This window comes from Lepeophtheirus salmonis, chromosome 10, assembly GCF_016086655.4.
Source record: "Lepeophtheirus salmonis chromosome 10, UVic_Lsal_1.4, whole genome shotgun sequence".
Lineage (NCBI taxonomy): Eukaryota > Metazoa > Arthropoda > Copepoda > Siphonostomatoida > Caligidae > Lepeophtheirus > Lepeophtheirus salmonis.
Genome location: NC_052140.2, coordinates 8,913,553 through 8,935,346, shown reverse-complemented (window position 1 = coordinate 8,935,346; position 21,794 = coordinate 8,913,553). Strand labels below are relative to the sequence as shown.

The 21,794-nt window shown below is 29.1% G+C and overlaps 1 protein-coding gene across 1 annotated transcript in view; it reads left to right on the top strand.

Annotated features, from left to right (window-relative positions):
• Positions 1-21,794, top strand: part of LOC121125167 (limbic system-associated membrane protein) — a 404,282-nt gene that overhangs the window by 49,301 nt on the left and 333,187 nt on the right. Inside the window, exon 2 of the mRNA XM_040720302.2 lies at positions 1,535-2,022. Coding sequence (XP_040576236.2) covers positions 1,959-2,022 — 64 coding nt within the window. The 5' untranslated portion in view covers positions 1,535-1,958. The remainder of the gene's footprint in view (positions 1-1,534; positions 2,023-21,794) is intronic.

Genomic DNA, 21,794 nt, shown 5'->3' with positions numbered 1-21,794 from the left:
TTGCCGAGTGAACATATACCTAAGTTTAACAGAAAGACAATGAGTAACAGGGATGATTTATTGCAGAACGTAAAAGTAGTGTTATATCAATCCTTATTTTGAACTGAAGACTGTCCAAATCAGTACTGGTCCAGTTCAGTTCTGCAAATCAGTCCTAAAACTTTTCAAGTTTTGTCGTTGTTGGTGTCACTCTACTTTATGACTTCTTGTTTTAATCAGTTCTTGCACGAGTGTTCCGAAATACCTGTACCAAGTACTGATTCGGACCAGTTCTATGACTGGACTGGACCGAATAAGTAAGGACTGTGACAACATAAAGTATAAGTAACATAAATTTCCTTTGTATACACTGAGTGAGATTTGTATATGTTTCCTTCTTGCAGCTGATCTTACAAAATTTAATTACAACTATGCTTCTTTTCACCCAAACATTCTCCAATTTGTCAGGATTAACAAGTTCATTTCTGTTTGTTTTTTTTAACCAGTAAAACATGTTATATACATTACTGCATATAAGTATAAAGTAACAACGAGTGAGCGTGCTCATAAAGGACGGAGAGTAAACACTAAGGGTTTGATTGAGACGTTTTATGTGTAACTCCTTGTTAAACTTGGAGTAGAATTGAGAATTGACAACAAAGTAATTTATGTGTATATCCTTTCTAAAAACTTACCGAGTGAAATGTATAGTGTTGTGTTGATTCCACTTGTCGATCCTTAAATTAAAATTGATCCCTTGTGACGTAATTGAAGGTGTGATTTTTATTTCAAAAATATTATGTTATATGATAATATAAATTTAATAAATAAGTAAAAATATAATGTGTAATTTTTGTTGGAGCAAGGGGCAAAGTAGTATTATGGCTCATTGCTCTATGGAACCTATGGTTGTTTAGACTTTAGATTGATTTTTAATGGAGTATCGGGGAAAGAGACAAAGTAGAACCATGATAATGTACCTTAAAAAATCATGGAACAACGATAGAGAGAGTAAAGAAAGGTACGTTGGGCTTCCAGGCATAGTTTTACTTTGTAATATGTTTGTAAATATTATATTGCATAATAATGAAAACAGCAGTATTTTTCGCAATATATGTATGTGCAATGATTTTAATAAATATCTCAAATATCTTATTTGGCTTAATAAATCATTGAGATGCTTATAAAAAAAACTCCGAGGAACTACAGCTAAGGACCAGTCCTAAAACAGGACTGGACTGAATTAATAAGGACTGATACAACACAAGTGTTTAGCTGATTTTAGGTAATATATACTAAAACGTCATGACAGATAAGCTGCTCTCCACAAAAACAATAGCACGTTCCTTTTCGGTTGTTTTTTTTACATAGCAACAGATTATTTTTTTAAATATGAGTAGAAAATGTGAGTATGAGGGAGGGTGAGTCCAAAAAATACCAAAAACTTTTGTACATACATTATACATGACCCCATATAGAGATCATATGATACAATTTTTATTATACTTATTTTTAATATATATTGTACTGATTAACTTCTTTTTTTTTTTTACAGGTAACGGATCCATAAATAGATACACCTAGAAAGAGTAAAGGAAATCAAGTGTGCTCTTCATATTTTTTTTTTTTTACATTTCTTGGCATCTTCATATAATATTTACACTGCAATTTAAATACTATTACTTACAATCATATAAGCAAGAAAGATAAGTCAAAAATAGTGAAAGCAAATTACTATTTTGTATATGAATAGTGTATTATTCTATTCTTTAAAAAATATCTTTATATATGAAATATATTTATAAGTTAGTTTATCATAGAAAATATTTTTTCAAGGAAAAATATTAAGACATGCAGTGAATTAAGTGTTTTTTGTGAGTCGAAGAACTTTTTAAATTCATCGTCAACCTATATACGTCAGTTTTTTTTTTTTTTTTGTTTCTTGTGTACAAATTGGTTATTGGCACAGTATATACATTATGGCCCTAAAAGACTTACGATGTCTCATCTCCTTGTTTCTAAATCTACTTCTAATCATGTCAGGTAAGAATACAAAATTAATTTTTATTAATATTTATATCATTGGTATGGGGGGAAATATTTTCGTATTTCCCGCATTTTTTTAAACAAAGGATATCTTGTTTATTATTGGTCACATTGAATCATACGATAATGCATTGTATAGGTGTGAATGCAACTCCAAACGATTATATAGTAGTCGCTTGGCTAGTTCAGTCGTGAAACATCATGCGTCGATTATGGAGATCTCTAAGGAAGAAATTCGCCATATTTTATCTTGTTACTACGTGAAAAGAAAGAACGGGTCGAAAGCGACTAGCAGTCCGGTCCTCGAAAATGCCTATAAAAAATGGAAATTATCGAGATACACCGTTATCTTACCAGTTGTAGCATCGACAAGAAGCTCAACATTGATCATAAAACCTTTTGGATCTATTTTAAGAAGTCTTCATACAAAAAGAAACTCGAATAGGAGTAGAATCGTGCTTCATCAAGGCAACACTTCCGAAAGCTCCTATGAGAAATTAGTATTCATCCACCCTACCTGACACATGTTCTTATGTATGGCCAACGTGTATGGGGTACCAATTTAGTCTCAATAGATGCTTGTGCAAATTTGTTGACCTGGTTTTTTGCCAATATGCACAAAGGCTTCTGTGAGAAGGGCATTATGAAGTTGGATTCTTGTTGGCAAAAAATAATCGAACTTGGCTTAAATCGGATGATTGTATCCCTTCTTATAAAGCAATTAAAAACGAAATTACTTTTTCCCAAAATTATATCAAAATCTTATTTCAATTTGTATGTATAATATACAATTGTTTGCGTTATATAATACCTCGGGACATTATGATAAAACATATGATATACCTATTCATTTCTTTACATTTTCATGCAGTGTATTAAATGCAATAGCTTGATGAATCTTACTTTTTTTTCTTGGTCGGTGGAAAGCTATATAATTAGTATGTATATTATAAAAACTATTTTTACTTTTATATATATATATAAATATAACTTAATATAAGAACTGCTGAACAAAAAAATACTATTTTTAGCCATTCTTGTGAGACAGTGTATTAAATTAGTATTTAATCCATTACCAGTTTTGTAAGTTTGCCTACTGATAAATATTTTCTATGGGATTGAGGAACAGAGACTAGCTATCCCACTCCATGATATAACTGTTTTTTTTTAAATGTGTAACTCACCTTTTGCCAATGGCTTATGTTTTGAGTCATTGTTATCATACCTATTATGAAAGCTCTTCCAAAATTTCCCGGAAGAGGCAGTGAAGTTGTCCAAACATCCTCAAAAAACTAATGTTTCTACCACCATTTTATCAAAACTTTTAGGAGTACACTTCTAATTTTGGCAGAAAAATGGTTTTATCTATCGTAATTATCCAAAACTCTAGAAATTGGAAGTAATTTTTATAAATCTCCTTTTTGCAGAATAAGATGAACAACTTACATTTTTTTGTGAGAACATATTATCTTTAAAGATAACTGATAGAGACGCTCTATTGGTTTAAAATCACTTTTTCTGGTGCAAGCTCGAAAAAGGTGACTTTTTCACCTTTTGAGAGAAAAGAGAGTCATAAGATTAATGCTGTCCTTAAAAGGTATTTGTATATTTGGTAGTCCCTAAAGTCACGGAAAATAAATTTGCGGCAGGAGTTTTAAATGTTCTAAATTTGTATGCAAGTTTTTGAAAATATTACTTTTTTATATGATTTTCTGTATTTTTCGTGTATCTATCATATTATTTATTTGGTAAAGTTTAAAAAAATATATGAATTCTATATAAAGAATAAAATAAAAAAGGATTCCACGTGATTACTTGATGGTGGAATAGTGTTTGTGATGTTCTAGACAGCATTTATTCTTTTTCCAAATACTTTTTTCCCCTTATATTGTCTCTTATTGTTAAAATAAACCTTCCATTTAAACGATATTCCATTCTTTCCTTTCTCATTGGACAAAACTTACAGAATCGGTGAGGAATCAAATACTTATTTTCTCCACTATATCTAATGAAATAATAATGTTTATATTATCCGAAAAGTTTATTCTTAGGACATATATATAACATATATCCCATTGTTTAGTCGAATAAATTATTGTATTTATCTAAATATAAAAATGAAATTATGACAATTCTCAATAACTAAGTAGTCTATATAACATAATTAGAAAAATTGATTAACATATTTTAGTAATCATTCAGTATAATGGTTTAGTGTATACATAAATATATTTCAATATATGATATCCACTAAGCTAATTGCCAAAATTAAAGAGTTGTATCTAGGATAAATTGAAGTTAAAAGTTTACGAATGACAGTTAAGAATGTATCAGATCTCCAAGACGATTTTTAATGAAATATCAATTATTCACTAAGAATCTAAATGTTCTAAAAATAATACATTTCTCAAAAAAGAACATATAAATATAAATTTAATATGAAACTGTACAACAAATCCCTAGAGCAACATCCATTTAAATAAAAAATGAAAAAATCAACATATACAAACATCTTCCTTAAAAAAAAGTTCTAAAAAGAGAAACTTATTGTCTTTTGTCTCCATAAAAGGCAAAAAGAATCCTTGAGGAATTGTTGCAGAGTAACAATTGTAAGTCCTTGTTAAACTAAGAGTATAATTAAGTGTTGAATCGTTTTTATTCTTCCAAATGGTTTTGTTTATTTCCTTCTCACCCTCAACAATTATTACCAATATAATACCAAAATTGGGGTTGCTACTTGGCAGGGGCGCCATTTAGAAGGCCACAACAGTGCGTCAAACTTTTATTTTTTTAAAAAGACTATACTTGAGTATAAATTAATGTTTGTGTTCTTGTGTATCTTTTTTACGTAATTTGTATTAAAATTGAGCTACTACAAGTAGAATTATGGCCTTCTGAACAACACCGGTCCAACACATTGAGCCCAACTTTGAGCAGGCCTAGAACGGTCAAAGCGAGTTACAGAACACTAATATTTCAATTACTCTTTTATTTCATGTAGAAAAGTCAGCTCACTAAAAGTAATCGAAATAGGTGATGATCATGCTGTAAATTGTAAAAAAGTATGTACACTTGACGTGAAATTACCTAAATACACTTCAACTCAAAATCCTATGATAATTTAGAGTAAAATAAAATAAATTAATATATCAAGTTAACGTTTTGCTCTTAGAACATCACAAACATGACGTAAGTACATTCATACTTTATTGCATTAAATATTTTGAATGGAAATATAAGTTTATATGTCTGCAAAAAAAAAACTAAGTTATTTTTCAAGCAGAAATAAATAAAAGAAATCCCAACTTATATAACTTCATAATAAACTGACAGCAGTCAAATAAATATTTTTATCATTTTTCAATTAATATATCAACGCCTTTTTATATATATGTAAAATATTTATTGAATTTTTGCATCCATAAATAATAAACACTTTCCAAATAAATGTATATTGAAAAAGTAAAACTCACTCTTAAGAATAAATAAGATATATCTTTCCTTTAGGGTGTACCCATTTTGTCTGCATATGAGGCACTCTGTTTGGTGCTAAACATTTCAACTTGTTTTTTTGGTTGCAGTACAATTTTGCCGTCATATACCGGGTCTATCAAACTATTTCCCAATTCAAAACTCCTACCTTAATAAAGAAATATGTAATTTATAAGTCTAATAATGCAACAACTTCTTTTAATAGAGTACTTTTTTAAATTCAGTTTAGGTTTATTGGACTTCAAAACATAAAAAACCCAAAGTCTTCATATTCATAATGTTCTATTTACTCCTGATCTTCCCGTATCTCTGATTCGAGTCTTGTGATAGACTCTCCTATTACCTTTGTTATATTTTTAAGGAAACAGCATGAAAATATAAAGTGTAAGCAGGATTGTGATGTTCATGATAAAGAAAAGTTATGCTGAAGATTTGATATGTATTTATATGTGTCAGTCCCTTTTGGGAACAGAATAGAATTGAGAATCTTTACACCTTTTATCTTTGTTATACTATAGGGATTTATTCGATATTATATTCGAACTCGGGGATTTAATAATGTGTTTTTGAAAATATTTTGAGAACAACTGATAGTGTATGAATGAGATAATGTTAAATAGTTTAAATCTATTTCTTTTTTATTCTACAGATTATTTGTTGTTATAGTTATAACGCCAAACGAGCAATAAATTTAACAGGCTGAATAAATGTTCCTTTAAATTAAATAAAAAAATGATTCAAATAATTAGAGATGTACTAATTAGGATTTTAATTTTTATGTTTTTCTTCGGATGATATCATTCCTATGATTATATCTGATACAAAAGCTATATATAACTTTTCAAGTGCAGAATATTTGTGTTCTGTCTGCCTGACTAAGCTAAGAAGCCAAGTAAAAATCCTTGTCACCTTTGTATATTTCTTTCTCTAGGAGTGGAACTTGTGCTGTTTTACTTCATCTCATAGCGGATTGCTGCTTATCTAATGAAACATCATGACAGCTAAGTTGCTTTTTGCAGCTAAATCTGATGAGTACACTTTTATTAACATATATGTCAGTGTTGCCGAGATATTGAGGTCCAAACTTGTTCCAGATGTAAAATCCCTACTCTGTATAACCCTACCAAGGTGGAAAAATTAAGCAATATGGTTTTTACCAAGGAAGAAAATACTTGAACCAAAGAAATTTATGTACCGAATGAAATTTGAAACAATCTATTTTACCTATACCTACAGAATTATTAATGAGAAAAAACACACAATATATAGGACTGCAGGGGAAATATTAAAGTTAAGATTAATGAACTTCTTGCGTCTTCATGCGTCTCTTGTATTTGAACGTACATATCTACACATACACACACACACAAAAAAAAAAAAGATCTGTAGAATAAAATAAAATTTATTGCATTTTATTTTCTTCAAAAAGGTTACTGAAAGAAAGTTCTTCTTTTATAAAAAAATAAATTATATTTTTTTTTCTTCCATGACATGTTTTTGATGATTATATTATATATGTAATTTCAAAAGGGAACTATAATTATGTATAAAATTACTAAAATTACTTTTACTTTAAATATGTGGTCTATCAACACAAAAGCAAGACATAATTATTTTTTGTAGAATTATATTTTTATTCTTAAACGAATAATTATTGTCAATTTATGCGAAAATGTTATTCTGATTAATCTATTCGAGGTGCTGCAAATCAGAGTTAAATTAGCAAAAGTTAATTGTCAGAATAAAAGAAATATGATTTGATAAGTTTTATTTGAGAGACTATATCGGGGCCAAATTAAAGTGCATCAATTAACCTATAGATAAGATTTTTGGATATTTCAATTATTCCCAGATATTCGAGTACAGTGCCTATAATTGGAAGAAATTAGTCAAGAAAATACTAAATTATATAGATTTATAATAAAAACAAGGTTATTACAGGGCGAGAAACCCAAAACTTGGAGTAGTATGCCTCAAATACGAAAAATGTGATTTTTATGGAGTTAAGAATAGACAACTCAATCACTAATGTTTGAATTACATAAATACTACATTTTTGTATTCAATATGTACTTCTTTAAAAGTAATTACAGCCTGTATACGCCGACGAACAGATTGGCAGCACTTTACTATAAAGGGCAGATCCATGGCGTATCAAACTGTTATAATGACAGCTTGGAGCAAATTTAAATTTAGATAAGAGGTCCAGCAAACAATTTTTTTACAATATGTATTAAATTGCAAAATCTAGAAGGTTCAAATAAGGGCTGTATCATATGGAAGCTGTCCAGAAGTTAGCCAAATGGTTGTTCCAGAAGTTTGGTTCTTCTTGGATTTATATGGGTGAAATTGACTTTTTGATGTTGATTCAGTACGAATGGAGATAAATAAAACTTGTATGTATATTTTTGTCTCAGCAACCGTTTGGTTACGTAATAAAACATAATAATGGAAAAAAAGATAACATATTAATCAAATGATACTGAAAGTTTTAAATTCCTCACACTATAAACAAGTCACATTTACTTGATTTTTCTTCAAAGTTGTTCTTTTGTGAACTCACCACATATATTATGTATATGCATTTCAAAGAATTAAATACTTAAATATATTTTTAGTATGTGTGGGAATTCATATTTCCATACGTCTTTGAAAAGTAAGATATGAAGACGCCAAATGTGACAGCATTTTCTTGGAAATAAATTGCTGAAAAAGCCCTCTAAAAAGAAAGGATTAAATTTTAATCCAAGCATGAAATTTTGTCTCAAAAACTCATGCAGCATATATATAATATAAAAGTTCTGTTTTTCACAAAAAGTAAAATAATATATTTAAATTTTATAGCTCAGTTGTTCTTAGTTGACATAAAGGGAGTTTTTATTTTTATTTACATTTTTTTTTAAACGAAATAAAAATAAAATATAAGTTTGTAAGCTGAATGTTTGCATTTTTTTGTGGGTGTTAGTCTTGTGTGTAATTGTATGTGACAAATGTATTTTAAAGTCTCAGAAAAGGCACTTTTTGTATATTGAATCAACAATGAATGTACGAGGCATGATCAAACAGAAACCATTTTTTCTATTCCCAAATTTAATTATTAAATAATTTTTTATTTTGTTCATATACATGTTAGCGTTGTTGTTTATTTTAATACTGGGTGCAATTTTAAAGTTTTTAGGTATATTAAATTACATTTTAATGCATTTTTTAAATGAAATATGGGATAACTTTTTTTAATGTTTTATTTTGATTATGCTTTTGTTTTGAATCGGCCACTCAATGAGGGAACAGTAGGTAAAAAGCGTAGTGTATCCGAATAGCTTGACACACATATAGCCAAAAAAGATATCCCTGTCATCGTTGCATCAATGTGAGGACCTTCTTCAATGCAAAAAAAATAGCAAATGGGCGTCCAGAGCTCTGGGGTGTTGATTTATGTAAGTCTATTACAAAAACTGACGTTTATCTTGCAGAAAACGTGCACAGAATTATAAAAGTGTTTGACGGATCCTCATAGAGATGCTAAACTTTCATTAGTTAAATGGGGGGAATCAATTTGACGTCAGAACTGATGACACAAATAATTTTTTAATCATTCAACAAGTCTATAAAAATTTCAATATGTTTGTTTGTTTAATCGCACCATTTGCTTGAAAATAAGTCACCTCAAAATAACGTTCCAAATCACTGTTGAAGTGTTATGGATCAAATAAAAAGGATATTGGACGTTATTATATTTATTTATTTAGTATGTTGTACAGTTTTCAGGCAAATTTGTTGAAGCAAAGTCCATAAATTTCAACCCAGTATTGGCATCTTCAATCTTTATTTCGACGCAATTTGAAGATATCTTGCCATATTTTTTTTTTTAAATGCAGGTATTTCAAAGTTTCATCTTTTGTAAAATACTGTATTTTTAAATCCTCAAGATTTTATTCAATTCTCTTGATGTTTAAAAAAGTTGTGTTGTTTTATTGAAATATCATAATAGATTGCAAATTTTACTGTAGGTTATTACATCAGCAATAGGGGATAAAACGATGATACTCCGCAGATAAATTTGTTATAGTTTCCTTAATGTAGAAGGTTCTGATTTATCAGATAAGAAGGTTTAAAAGGAAAATATTCAATTGGACATTTTCTGTAATATAGTTCCTTTATGTGTCCAAAACTTTGGTGATTTTCAGCCCAAAGACCTGTGACCTCTCTCATGCCCCAAATAAACCATTCTTATTTTTTTTGGGTGGGTTGCCTTGTAATGCATTACAAACGCAACTCCCTCACATAAATGTGTATGACCTGAAGTCCATCTTCTCCAGCATCTGAGCCAACTATCCTCAGGACAAAGTTGTCAAATCTTGAACAAGCTTCAGACACTGTTTTGACTCCGTAATTGTTTCTAATAAAGTCCATATTGAATCAGATGCTGTCTATTCTGCCTCTGTTATTTACCAATAATTTTTGTAAAAATATATTTTTTCCAATCAAATAATAATTTTTGTGTTTTTAAACCAAAAGTTTTGATTTTGCTGTTCGGAAAAATTTGCTTCTGCACTCTGTATATACAAAGGTTCAACATTCATTTGTTTGTTTTTGATTTCTTACTATGGTAAAAATATGGAAAGAAAAATTGTTAAATATTTTGAAAGATCAGTTATTTTTTATTTCGTAAAAAAATAATTATTTAAAAAGAAATACAATTTCAAAAAAGTTTCTAAATAATTTTTTCCCCAAAGTTATCGTTAATTTCCATTTTTTAGAGTAACAACTGGAGAGCAACAAAAGAGATGTCTAAGCTTTTTATTTGTCAAAAACAAACTAAAAAAAAGTGGATATTGTCAACATTTGGAATTAAATAGTAACGTTTTTTTAAAACAGAATAGTATGTTTGACAATCAAGAAAAAAATATATATAAATTATATACTTATTTTGAAAATGAAGGTTTTTTTTTTTTGCATTCATTTGTAGGAATTTAAATGAGTAGGAACTTGTATTTATTTAATATATTCATCCCTTTCACGAATATTTCCTACAAAAATAATTAGATACTTTCCTCATGGACTAACTAATATATAGACGTCAGTCAACTAGATGAATTGCTCCAACTTTATAGGATATCATTTGAGCAACTCCTCACACTCCCCAAATACAAGAAAAATACAAATTGAGCTTCAACCTATTAAAAATAGGGGATACATTTTAATTCAAGACAATTGTCCAGAGAAAAACTTTATATCTTAAGCTTATAAATTTCAAACTAATACAGCTACTTGTAATCTGATAATGGGGCAGATCAAATATATTATCTATTTTACAAAACTAAACCATATAAAAATAGTGACATCATAAAGTGTAACTGTTACCAAGAGTAGCTACAAATCACCTTCCTTGACTGCACCTGTTAGAGTACTGCTGTTATACTCTATGACGTCAAAAATGTATATCTTGCCTAGCAGTCGGTTCGGTACATCAAATTGAAACGCCTGATTACAAACTGGTCTAACATTGTAAATTATTAACCTAAGTTGTTAGTAGTAGATTATTTTTCAATGCTAAGGCCCCAACTTTTACTTATATTGATCACATGGTCCTCCTCTTGATTTATAGGTTTTTGCCGCCTTAGGATTTTTAATTCACAGGGTTTGAAAGTAAAAAAAAGTTGTTTTTCAGGATGAGCCTTTTCTTATCTTATATTTATTTTGGAGATCTATTTTTTCTGAAAAAACATATCACAATATTTTTTATTAAATATTCGAAATTTTTTACTATAATTGCTGTTTTTTGCTTTATTTCTTTTTTGGTTCTATTACATCAAAGATTCTGACATATATATCTTCTTTTTTTTAAATAGCCTTTCCCTATCGGAAAGGGCCAGCTAATGATCCATATTTTCAAAAAACTTTAATTTATTGTATAACGTATCTTTTTTACTCAATAATACTTCGAGTAAATAAGTAAGTCTACAGTTTATCGATAAAAGATCTTCATAAAATTTTGATTTATGGATCGCTATGCACATAATATATTAGGATTGAAGAATAGGTTTTTGTAATTTTTTTAAGAATATTGGTTTGATCATAAAACATAGAATAAAAATATATTTTTTTGTGTATCCAACACTCCGTCAATTCCCTTCAAATCTTAACGTGAGAACTTCCTTGGGGTTTTCAGTCACCCTAACATTGAAATGAATATTATAAGCATATTAAACTAAATTTGGCTCAAATTGTTGTTACATAAGTTACAGTTTCCTTTATCCATCAGTGAATTAATTGAATATTTCTTCAACATTATGGCTTTTACTTGATGATTGATAATTCAAAATTGAAGTTGGAATCAAGGAAAGACAACTAAAATCAAATATGCAATAGATTTCAAATCTGTATTTTGTAATATTTTTCGTTTAATATGCCCTCTTTCATTAGGAATAACAACTTCCTCAACGATTAGATTGACAGTCCTTTACGATGAGGGGCGGGTCCAATATTTACCACACTGTCGTGATGGCAAATTATATCAAAATCCAAATTTGAAATGCCACCGATCTCTGCAGCCTTCTTGGTGCTTATACCAGTGTGGAGAAGATTGTATAAGCGTTTCCTTTTTTGCAGTTGCTCTGATACTTTTAGACTTAGAAACACGGTATACAATAAACTTCAATATTTTAGTTTGAGTGTCAGATGGTTACGTAATGATGCCTCGTAATTAAAAATCAGGGAAATAAAATTGTAGTTAGATGTTATATCTCCTTTAGGAAAGTTGTTAATTGGTTAATTTTATTTTTCCGCTTTCTGTATGAATCACCGATAAAAATCATTAATCTAGTGGGATTTGCAGATTATGAATGTAATAAAAAGCAAATAAAAAATATATTTGTTACGTCATATTTTTGTCATCATACCAATACCTTTCCTCAATCATTGCCACATCTTGTTGCAACAATATATTTCTTTCTCTATGGGTATTACGTAAGTTGCTCTGTAAATTTGCTTTAGCTAGTTTCGCGTTAGGACATTTATCATAAACTATTTCGCCATAGCACATTTGCCTTAATACCTATATATATAAATGAAGTTTATACGTCGTTATTGTTTTTTTTTGGTGCTTTTAAATGTACTAAATCAAGGCATGTAATATTTATTACTGTAAAATACATTAAATATGTTTGGTTGCTGTTGGAATAATGATGGCTTTATGATTTTTTCTCATATTATACTTTTTCGTCAATCCATCAGTATTATCTATAATGAATACTCCATTATATCCAATAATAATTTATAACGAAGAAGTGATTAGATATTCTTCACTTTGAATCGTTGTCGTATTTTTTATATATATCATTAGACTAATTTTATTACCGACATTGTTTCTGGCTATGTTTAATGACATAATGAGATATTCTTGGTGTGAACATTGAAATTTTGGGACATTACTGGAGAAAATTGCCCGTAAGGAAAGTTGACCGTATTTTGGTCAAACTTTATGATGAATAATAAAACAAAATAAATTGCAAAATTACTGGAAAAAATAATTATTGATATGACTATTCTACGTTTAACGTAGCCTCCATAACCAAAAATAGTTAAATAGTGTAAAAACACAGAAAAAACTCGGTTTTCAGTTTGCAAACCGAGGACTTCTACTATTTTTTGGTATTAAAAGGATTTCTTGGATGTATTCAAGGTGGTTTCAAAGGATCCAGGGGTATCCCCTCCAAGTCTCCCGAGCAACCCAAGGGCTTGGAGCTATTTTTTGGCATTAAAGGGATTCATTGGTATTTTTTAAGGATACAGGGGTAACCCCAAGTACCACACGCAACCCAAGGGCTTTGGAACAATTTTTTGGTCTTAATTCCATGCACTTATTTGTTGATTTGGCCGTGGTTTTTAGTAATCCCACACTAGCCCCGGCCAATCTAAAGAAGGAGGATATTCAACCTATATTTTAAGAGACACGAAGCTATTTCCCCCCTTTTCTTACCCATCTTCTTGATGCATTTCTTAGAAGATTGGATTGAATGTAAAATATTGCTAGGAAATTGTATCGTAATAATATTACTCACATTTGAAGAGAGATACTCTCTTAGGGAATAGAACAAATAAAAGTGTTTAGATATTTGTCATAAATAACATTAAGCAAATTTATAATTTGTTATTATTCATCCTGAAGTTTGATGAAAATACGGGAAATTTTCCTCCAGGGCATTCGTCCACAGCCAATTTTCTCCAGGTCAGATTTCCTAGTACCGTTTTAAAGTAGTTCATAGTACATATTTTTATAAAAAAATTCCAAAATGAAGATAAAATTTAACCAAAAATAAAAAAAATGATCAATAAAACTATTTTATTTATATTAAGTTGTGGAAAAAATAATTTGGCATTTCCCACTCCTTTTTGTTTACTATGATGAGTATATCTTGTTCATTATTGGTTACATCAGATCATACGATATCACATCACGTGGTAAAGCTGTGAGTGCATACTACAAACGCTTCTTCAATATTGCACTTGGCCAGTTATAACGTGAATTATTGTGCGTCGAGTATGAAGGTTTTACAGGAAGAAAATTACTATATCCTGCATTTTAACTACCTGTAAGGAAAAATGCGTCGAAGCGACACAGAAAATTTGTGATTAATAAAAGGGCGTAATCTTTTGTTTCATTTTGAAGAACATTGGTTCGAGAGATTTTTTTTCCAGTCAATTCTTCCTTCTACAGTGAACAACTCACCCGTTTGAAGCTGGTGATGAAGCAAAAGCAGGCGGCATTGGTGATTAGCAGACAATAAGATATCATCAAGACAACACCAGGTCGAACACATCTTTGATAACGCTCCAGAAGATCTGTGAGCCTGGATGGGAAGTTTTATGTATCCAGCATACAGTCTGGACCTTGTGCTAAGTCACTACTACCTACGACAGTCTATGACCAAATCGCTTCCGGGTAAACATTTGGTTTTAATAGAGGCCTGTGAAAATTGGTTGTCCGAGATTTTGCCAATGGGGATAAAGGCTTCTACGAGAAGGGATTATAAAGTGGGATTCGTTGTCAAAAAGTTATGGAACAGAACCGAGTATACTTGACATAAATCAAATAATTGTTACACTTCTTATAAAGTATTGGAATCAAACGAAACATACAAAATTACTTAACTTCATTCTTTTGTATTAAGGTGAAATATCATTTGGGGCACAATGTCAAAAGGCAAAATGGTTTCAGAAAAAATGCCCTCTGGCAAAATAGTACCGGGCCGTGCAAAATTATTTACCGATGATGTAAATATACTTTTTAAGAGGTTTTGTGGCAACCAATCTGATTCTTTCGTAGTTTTACTGTTAAAATAAACAAAAATCCTTCCTGTGAGAGCGTAACAACTTCCACATGACATGACATGACATTGACCATGTACAATCAGGAAACAAAGGGGATCGAAATTGCAGCCTTCCTCCGAGCGGGAGTGCCTCATAACAAGATTAAGAAACAGGTTGGGGCCTCGTTGAAGACAATTTACAAGGTTTCCAAGCGCTTGGAGAATGGGGGTGATCTCAAGCATTCCCCTGGGGCTGGCAGGAAGCCCACTGTCTCAACAAGGCAAGTAAAGGCAATTTCTTAAAATATGGAAATAAATATAACTATTTTAAAGATTGAATTGAAGCAGGAATATCTTAGGGTTATATATGTATTTATTTAATTCTATAATGTCCCATAACAAACATAAGCAAATAATAAGAACACAAAAATCGAAATGATATAACTATTATGGTATTAGGTATGTTGAAAAACATAATTTTTGACATTATATAAAATATACATATTCTATCCATAAATATGTTATGTATATCTAATAGCAGAATAAAAGTTTTATAAGGATCGTAAAACTATAGAACAATTCTTTAGAAGTATGTTGTATGCTAGGGTGGTTTGTAATTCAACTTTTTTGGGAAGTTAGGAAACGTTATTATGTGGTAAGAAAATAAGCATAGCAAAATGCCATGGGCGGAGAGATTAATAAAAGCCTTATTGAAAGTCATATTACGGAACAGCACGTTAACGGAAAAATAATAATATAATTGATGAAGAATCATGCTGTACTACTATGAAATTATGATTCCCATGTATGTTACTCCAAATTAAAAACATAAAATGTTAAATTATCGTTCCACAAATTATAAAAATAACTATTTGTTCATTAATTAACTATTGTGCCTGACTCTAATATTCTAAAGATGTATGTAGTTCTTATTGGTGGAGAAACTACACCAAACAAGAAGCACAAAGTTCCTGCAAAAACCATTAAAATTAGTTTCACCAATGAAATGGATGGAATACAGCTGACAACTAAATACAATGTATATTTTTGTATTAGTTAGTTAACGGTGTGATTTATGGCACCTAATTACTAAGGAGTGAACCTCATTTTCTACTACATTCAATTAAATTTCAAAACGGAAATAATGATTTTGTCTACTCATAAGAGACAGAGTGTAACTATAAAAATTTGTTACGGAGTTAAAATGGTAAGTCCCTGTTGGACCTATAATAAAATTGAGAATCGACCTCCAAGTATCGATAGACTATGTTCTTATTTATTTTCTCTCCCCCTCCCCCCTCGTCACAGCTGGATATGAATAAATGTCATGAAAACTGAGCAACATTCTTTAAATTGTCTGGGTTACGTTATTTATTTTTATTTTAACATTCCCAAAATGTTCCCAATTAGCTTCACATACAATGTGTCTGTTCTACAAAATGTTCTTAAACATAGAATTTAATTGTTTTTACGACTTTATCTTTAGGGGTAGCACATCTCGATCAAAGTTTGAAAAAAATAAAACATTTTTTAAAAACGTGCATATTTTGAATAAAATAATTCACACATTGATACATAATTTTCTGATTTTTTAAAATTAGAAATATTTATATTTTTATTTTGTTTGAAAATCTGTCAAAATCAAAGATTTTTGATTTTTGTCATAAATTGAGTTATTTTTATTCAAAGAAACTAATTAAGTGTTTTTACTGATATTTTATAATATAAGAATAATTTTCTTCCTATAACATTTCTAGAAATTTGATTAGTCATTGACCAAAGAAAAATAACTTGGTAAAAGCATTTTGTCCATGATGTGATGGAAAGTCACGATGAAAACATTTGTATATTTGTAACTGCATGCATTTATTTTTGAGCAATTAAAATGGTAGATGAAACGACGTAGCTCAATAGACAATCCTCTCGGTATAAATTATATATATCTACACATATACTGATTGTGTCACTGCATAATGTAAATTAATGAAAGTAGACGAAAAAAGAAGGAGAATCATCTTAAACAAGCCTCTGGGCATGATGGAATTCTTCTTTCACCAACCTTCACTGCGTATATAATTCCTTGGACTTTTGCTATTAGAAACTCAATTTTAAAAGCCTTCTGGTTTTTGGGGATGTTTCAATAAGGCAGGTCGATAAATAAATGTATTTTGACTTCAAAGGCAATTCCAATATCAGATTAAGTAAATTTAACATTATGATGTTTACTTATACTTTATCAGTGCAACTCCATCCTACTAATAAGAGGAAGATTTAAAAAAAAAAGTCTACACCCTACATATCAAAGTCGTGTGCCATTTATTACCAATTTTATAAAGAAAGAATCAAAATCTACGTACACTATTGTCTCTTTTGCCTACAAAGAATGACAAAAGAAAAAATAATTATAAATTTTTTTCATAGGTTAGAAAAATGTATATGAAAATATTTAATGGAAAAAAAAATAATGTTTTTTAAAAAATTTTATTGTCTAAATGAAGAATTTTTGCCTCTTTTCAAATTTTAATCTCATTGTGCTACTTAAAGATGACATTATTTAACAATATATCTTTCAATAGGTTATTTCCTTAACAATGGATAACTTTTTCGCATCGGTCGTTAAATATACATATATGAACAAAAAAAAAAAAGAGACTAAGAAAATTACTGCATACATACAAATTCCTCGCAAATACATTTATTGTATTTTTTTAATTTGAACTACAACTTCTAAATATATTTAATTCAGGATACATTCTCATTTCGCAGTTTTTATTTAAAAAAGACAAAACTTTTTGAGTTTTTTTATGTCCTTTTTTACTCTTCCATTTTTTTCTATATTTAATGACTTTTCTTTCATAGCAAATAAAAAAAAACATAATTCAGTGTGCATATGTTTAAAAAGATTAATTAAAGAATATATATATATATACAAAGCCTAACATTTAAAGTAAAAAACTTATCTCATAAAAGAAGGAGTCTTTCACCTGGTTTGCTCCATTTATTTGATATGGAATATATTTATTTTATAAAATCTAGTTTAATGAGCTTATAATCAATATATATTTGTAGTAGAGTGCCTCGAAACACAATATTTTAGAAATCGATTATATGGGTATTTCAAGAAGAGTGTCTGATTTCAGAAGATCTAACAATTTCGATTTAAATTTCAATAGATTATTAAAAGAGTTGAGATTAATAAAAATAATATTTGCAAGCTCCATTGTGTACATAGAGGTTGTAGGTAAATTAGGGTGCTCACAAATACAATTGGGTTTTGTGATATTCTTATTCATTCTTAATAAACCAGTTGATCTCTTTATTGATGAAAATGTTATTTTACTGACTGAGAACTAGCGAAAAGTGATTGTTCAGTATTTTCAAGCCGGAAAATTCTATAATGTCATTTTCAAGCTCATTAATGTTAGCCACGATGTTATCTTGTGATCGTGATAGAAGTTTCAAGGGGATTCAAAACGCCCTGTGAAAGGTCAGGCCCGATAATAAAGAATGCCAAAGTTCGTCAAGACTGTGAGGGAGAAGATTTTAAAGAAGGGCAAAAGGTGCATCGAACTGTCGTTACGACCACAACATGGGCAAGCCAGCATGCAGGGGTTTTTGAAAAAGGATATGATGGGGGTTTCTTACAAAGAGAGGGCCACTGGGTATATACCAAGTTCATAAACGAGCCTTAGATTTTTCAGTATGATGGAGCATCATCACACAAGATCACACTGGCTTGGCTCAAAGCGAATTTTACAAACTTTTTGTCAAAGTAAGTACGGCCTCTAATTTCCTAGGATTTAAATCCTATTGAATAATCTTTGAGGTAAATTCTTGCGGCAAAGACGTGTACAAAGCCTCATAAGAATTTTAATAGCCTAAAGCCTACACTGGTTAAGGAATAAGACCAAATTGATTTTCGTCAGAGTCTGACGGTAAATATGAAGACTCGCGTTATCCATTTCCAATGAAATTTTTATTTGAAAATTAAATCAAAATTATTTATCTAAAGCTTAAATGTCGTAATTTCACAAATAAACTTACTACTTATGTTTTTTTCTAGATTCAAACAAAACCCTTCAAATTCATCATTTTTAAGTTGATTTTTTTTTCGGGATTGCATTATTGTAAAAAAAAAAATATGTAGAAAACCAAATTGGAAATTTGCATTTTATATTACCAAAAGAATACTCACTTTTAAATTATAAAGATATTAAAATAACTTAATCAAATTTCCGAAATTATAAGTAGTAAATTTCATGAAAAGGTCATACAAAGGTCACAAAGGCCATTGTTATTAAGAAATTATACTTTTTCTTTTAATTTAATGTAAATAAAATGAACTTGCAAATTTTGATATTGATCTGTCTAATAATTGGGTAAGATCATGTTAAGAATATAATAGAGGGTTATTAATTAAATTTTAAATCAACTTCAATTGACGTAATTTTTTTGTTTTTAATATTTATAAAATATATTTAGCTCAATTTAATATTTTCACAAAAAACTAATTGTTTAAAGTATATGGACATCATTCAAGTAATTACTTCAAAACTTTATAGCTGTTTATCTACTTTTAAATATATATCAAAACTTTTCCAACTTTTCTCAAGTGTTCTTTTTGTTCAATAAAATATCATTATTAAACACTATACTTTTCCAAAAACAAATTCAATTATTATTATTAAAAAAAATTCTACCTTAGGGTATTTATAACTACAAATTCTTCGTTTGTTCAAATAAAGAAATGTGTAATTTTCAAATAAATTTAATACAAAATGAAATACAATCCAACATATATTAAGCAGTCAGACATGAGCAAATGAAAAATCCTTCCCTTATTGACGGTGATTTCTAAAACGGATTTCCTATTTTAAATCATTACTGATTTTTTTTTTCTTCAAAAGTTGACTCAAACCAACTAAATGAGTAAAAATATAGTAAAATTTCTAGAAAACCATATTTCATACAAATAAATTAATTACAATTCGTGATTTACTTTTCAAATACTTTAAAAACCGAGTATGGTATTTAAAAGATTTCGAACAAGTGCATTTTTTTTCTGCTTGTGTTATTATTAATCCTTATTCATGATTATTTCACATCACAATAAGTCTTCAAAATCTTGTCTGAACGGTTAAGAGAATCATGGGGTAGTCACGGCTCGTTTTATTAAACAAAAATAGATCTGTTATATATTTTTTTCGTCTATTTTCATTAATTGTTTGTAAAGTTGACTCTTGCATAGCTTAAAGCAGCCGACTCTACGAATTATAAAAATTATCAAAGGTATAACAAAGATTTCGGATTTTTATATCAACTTTTATCAGCCTGCGTTTAGAATTCCTGTCATTTAATACTCAATCCTTGATACTTATTTTGAAAAATATTATCAATTCAATGTGTATAATAATGAATAATTAGTAATGTGACGATTAATCAGAAGCGGTAATCGGATGTTTTTTCTGGAATTGGCATCAGAAAAATAATATTCAATTTGTGATTGCGATTATTATATATTATTATTTGTAAATGGTCTTTTATTACTTTTCTAACTTATGAAAAAAAACATGGTAATACATCCGTGAAAATATAGAAAATGGTCGTGGGAATTTGTTATTCGAGTCTTATAATCTTATAAATATTGTTAAACAATAATTTTTAATAAAAAATGCACGACAACTGAGAAAAAACTATTTGATTACAACTGAAACGTGAACAAAAGTGTTTTAAACACATATATTGTTAATTTTAGGGGGATTAGTTTCGTTAAGGGAATTAGGAAGGCTCACCTTTGCAAAATTTGTTTATAGACAATTTTTGATGGGATTACTCGCCCTGGGAAAATTTGCCTTGGAGCAAGCTCGAAGGGCAGAGGAATCGCCTTCCTTATTTAATGTAAATATTATTCACATTAAATAAAGAAAGGAATTGGATTTATTTTATGTATTGTAGTTCTAAGAAACTTATAGAAAAATGGTAATTTGTGACTATTATTTAAAATATTATAGAATTGGAATTCGAATCGCTATCTAGATTTTTACAAAAATCGCATCGAAGTAGGGGCCTTTCTTTTTTTGGAATCTTCCCATCACTAGTAATAACTATTACCTCAATCATAGTTAACAGTTGGCAACAACAAGAAAAATAAAAAATTGTAGCCACACAAAGTTTTCTTACTATACATTTTTCCCATACCTTTTGCCAGCCGAGGTTGAGTGAATATAGAAAAACAAGCTATAAAGCCATCTTAACAAAAACAAAATTATAGTATTGAAAAATATACACTTTATAATGTGTTTATTATAACAATACACAATTTTTCCAAATACCCAAGTTTAAAAATTCAAAAAAATTAATTCAACCCCTCAAATGACTCACCCTAATTTATAAATATATTTATATATTTCATCTTTCCAATATAATACATTGTAAAAGTACTACCCTTTGTCTGATAGTTTTTTACCATCTACTCTTTAATAAAAGCCTTATTTTTTCCATTTACCTAAATTGTCATGAAATGACAATCAGATAATGAAGAACCCTTATAAATAGACAAAAAATAAAAGGTAATTTCACTGAGTGTGATATTTTTTTTTCTTTTCCAATTCCTTTATCAAATAAGGAAAATAAATGTAAAAAATAAAATTATCTTTGAGAAGAACCCCATATTGCTAATAAGTGAAAAGTTTACTAGATATACCTTATAAAAATAGATTATATCTACTTAAAAGAAATGTATGAACATCTCCAGATTGTGGATGACATTTTTCTGATATGTATCATATATTAAAATAAGTTTATTTTATTTAAAAAAACTATATTTACGAAAAATTACACAGTTCATGTGCATTTTTTAAATATGATTTATTTTTTGTAGCACATTGAGTTTTAAAAATACAGTGGATTGAAATCTTATCAAATTTTTGAGATTTTTATATGACAAAGATCAAACTGTATGTAGAT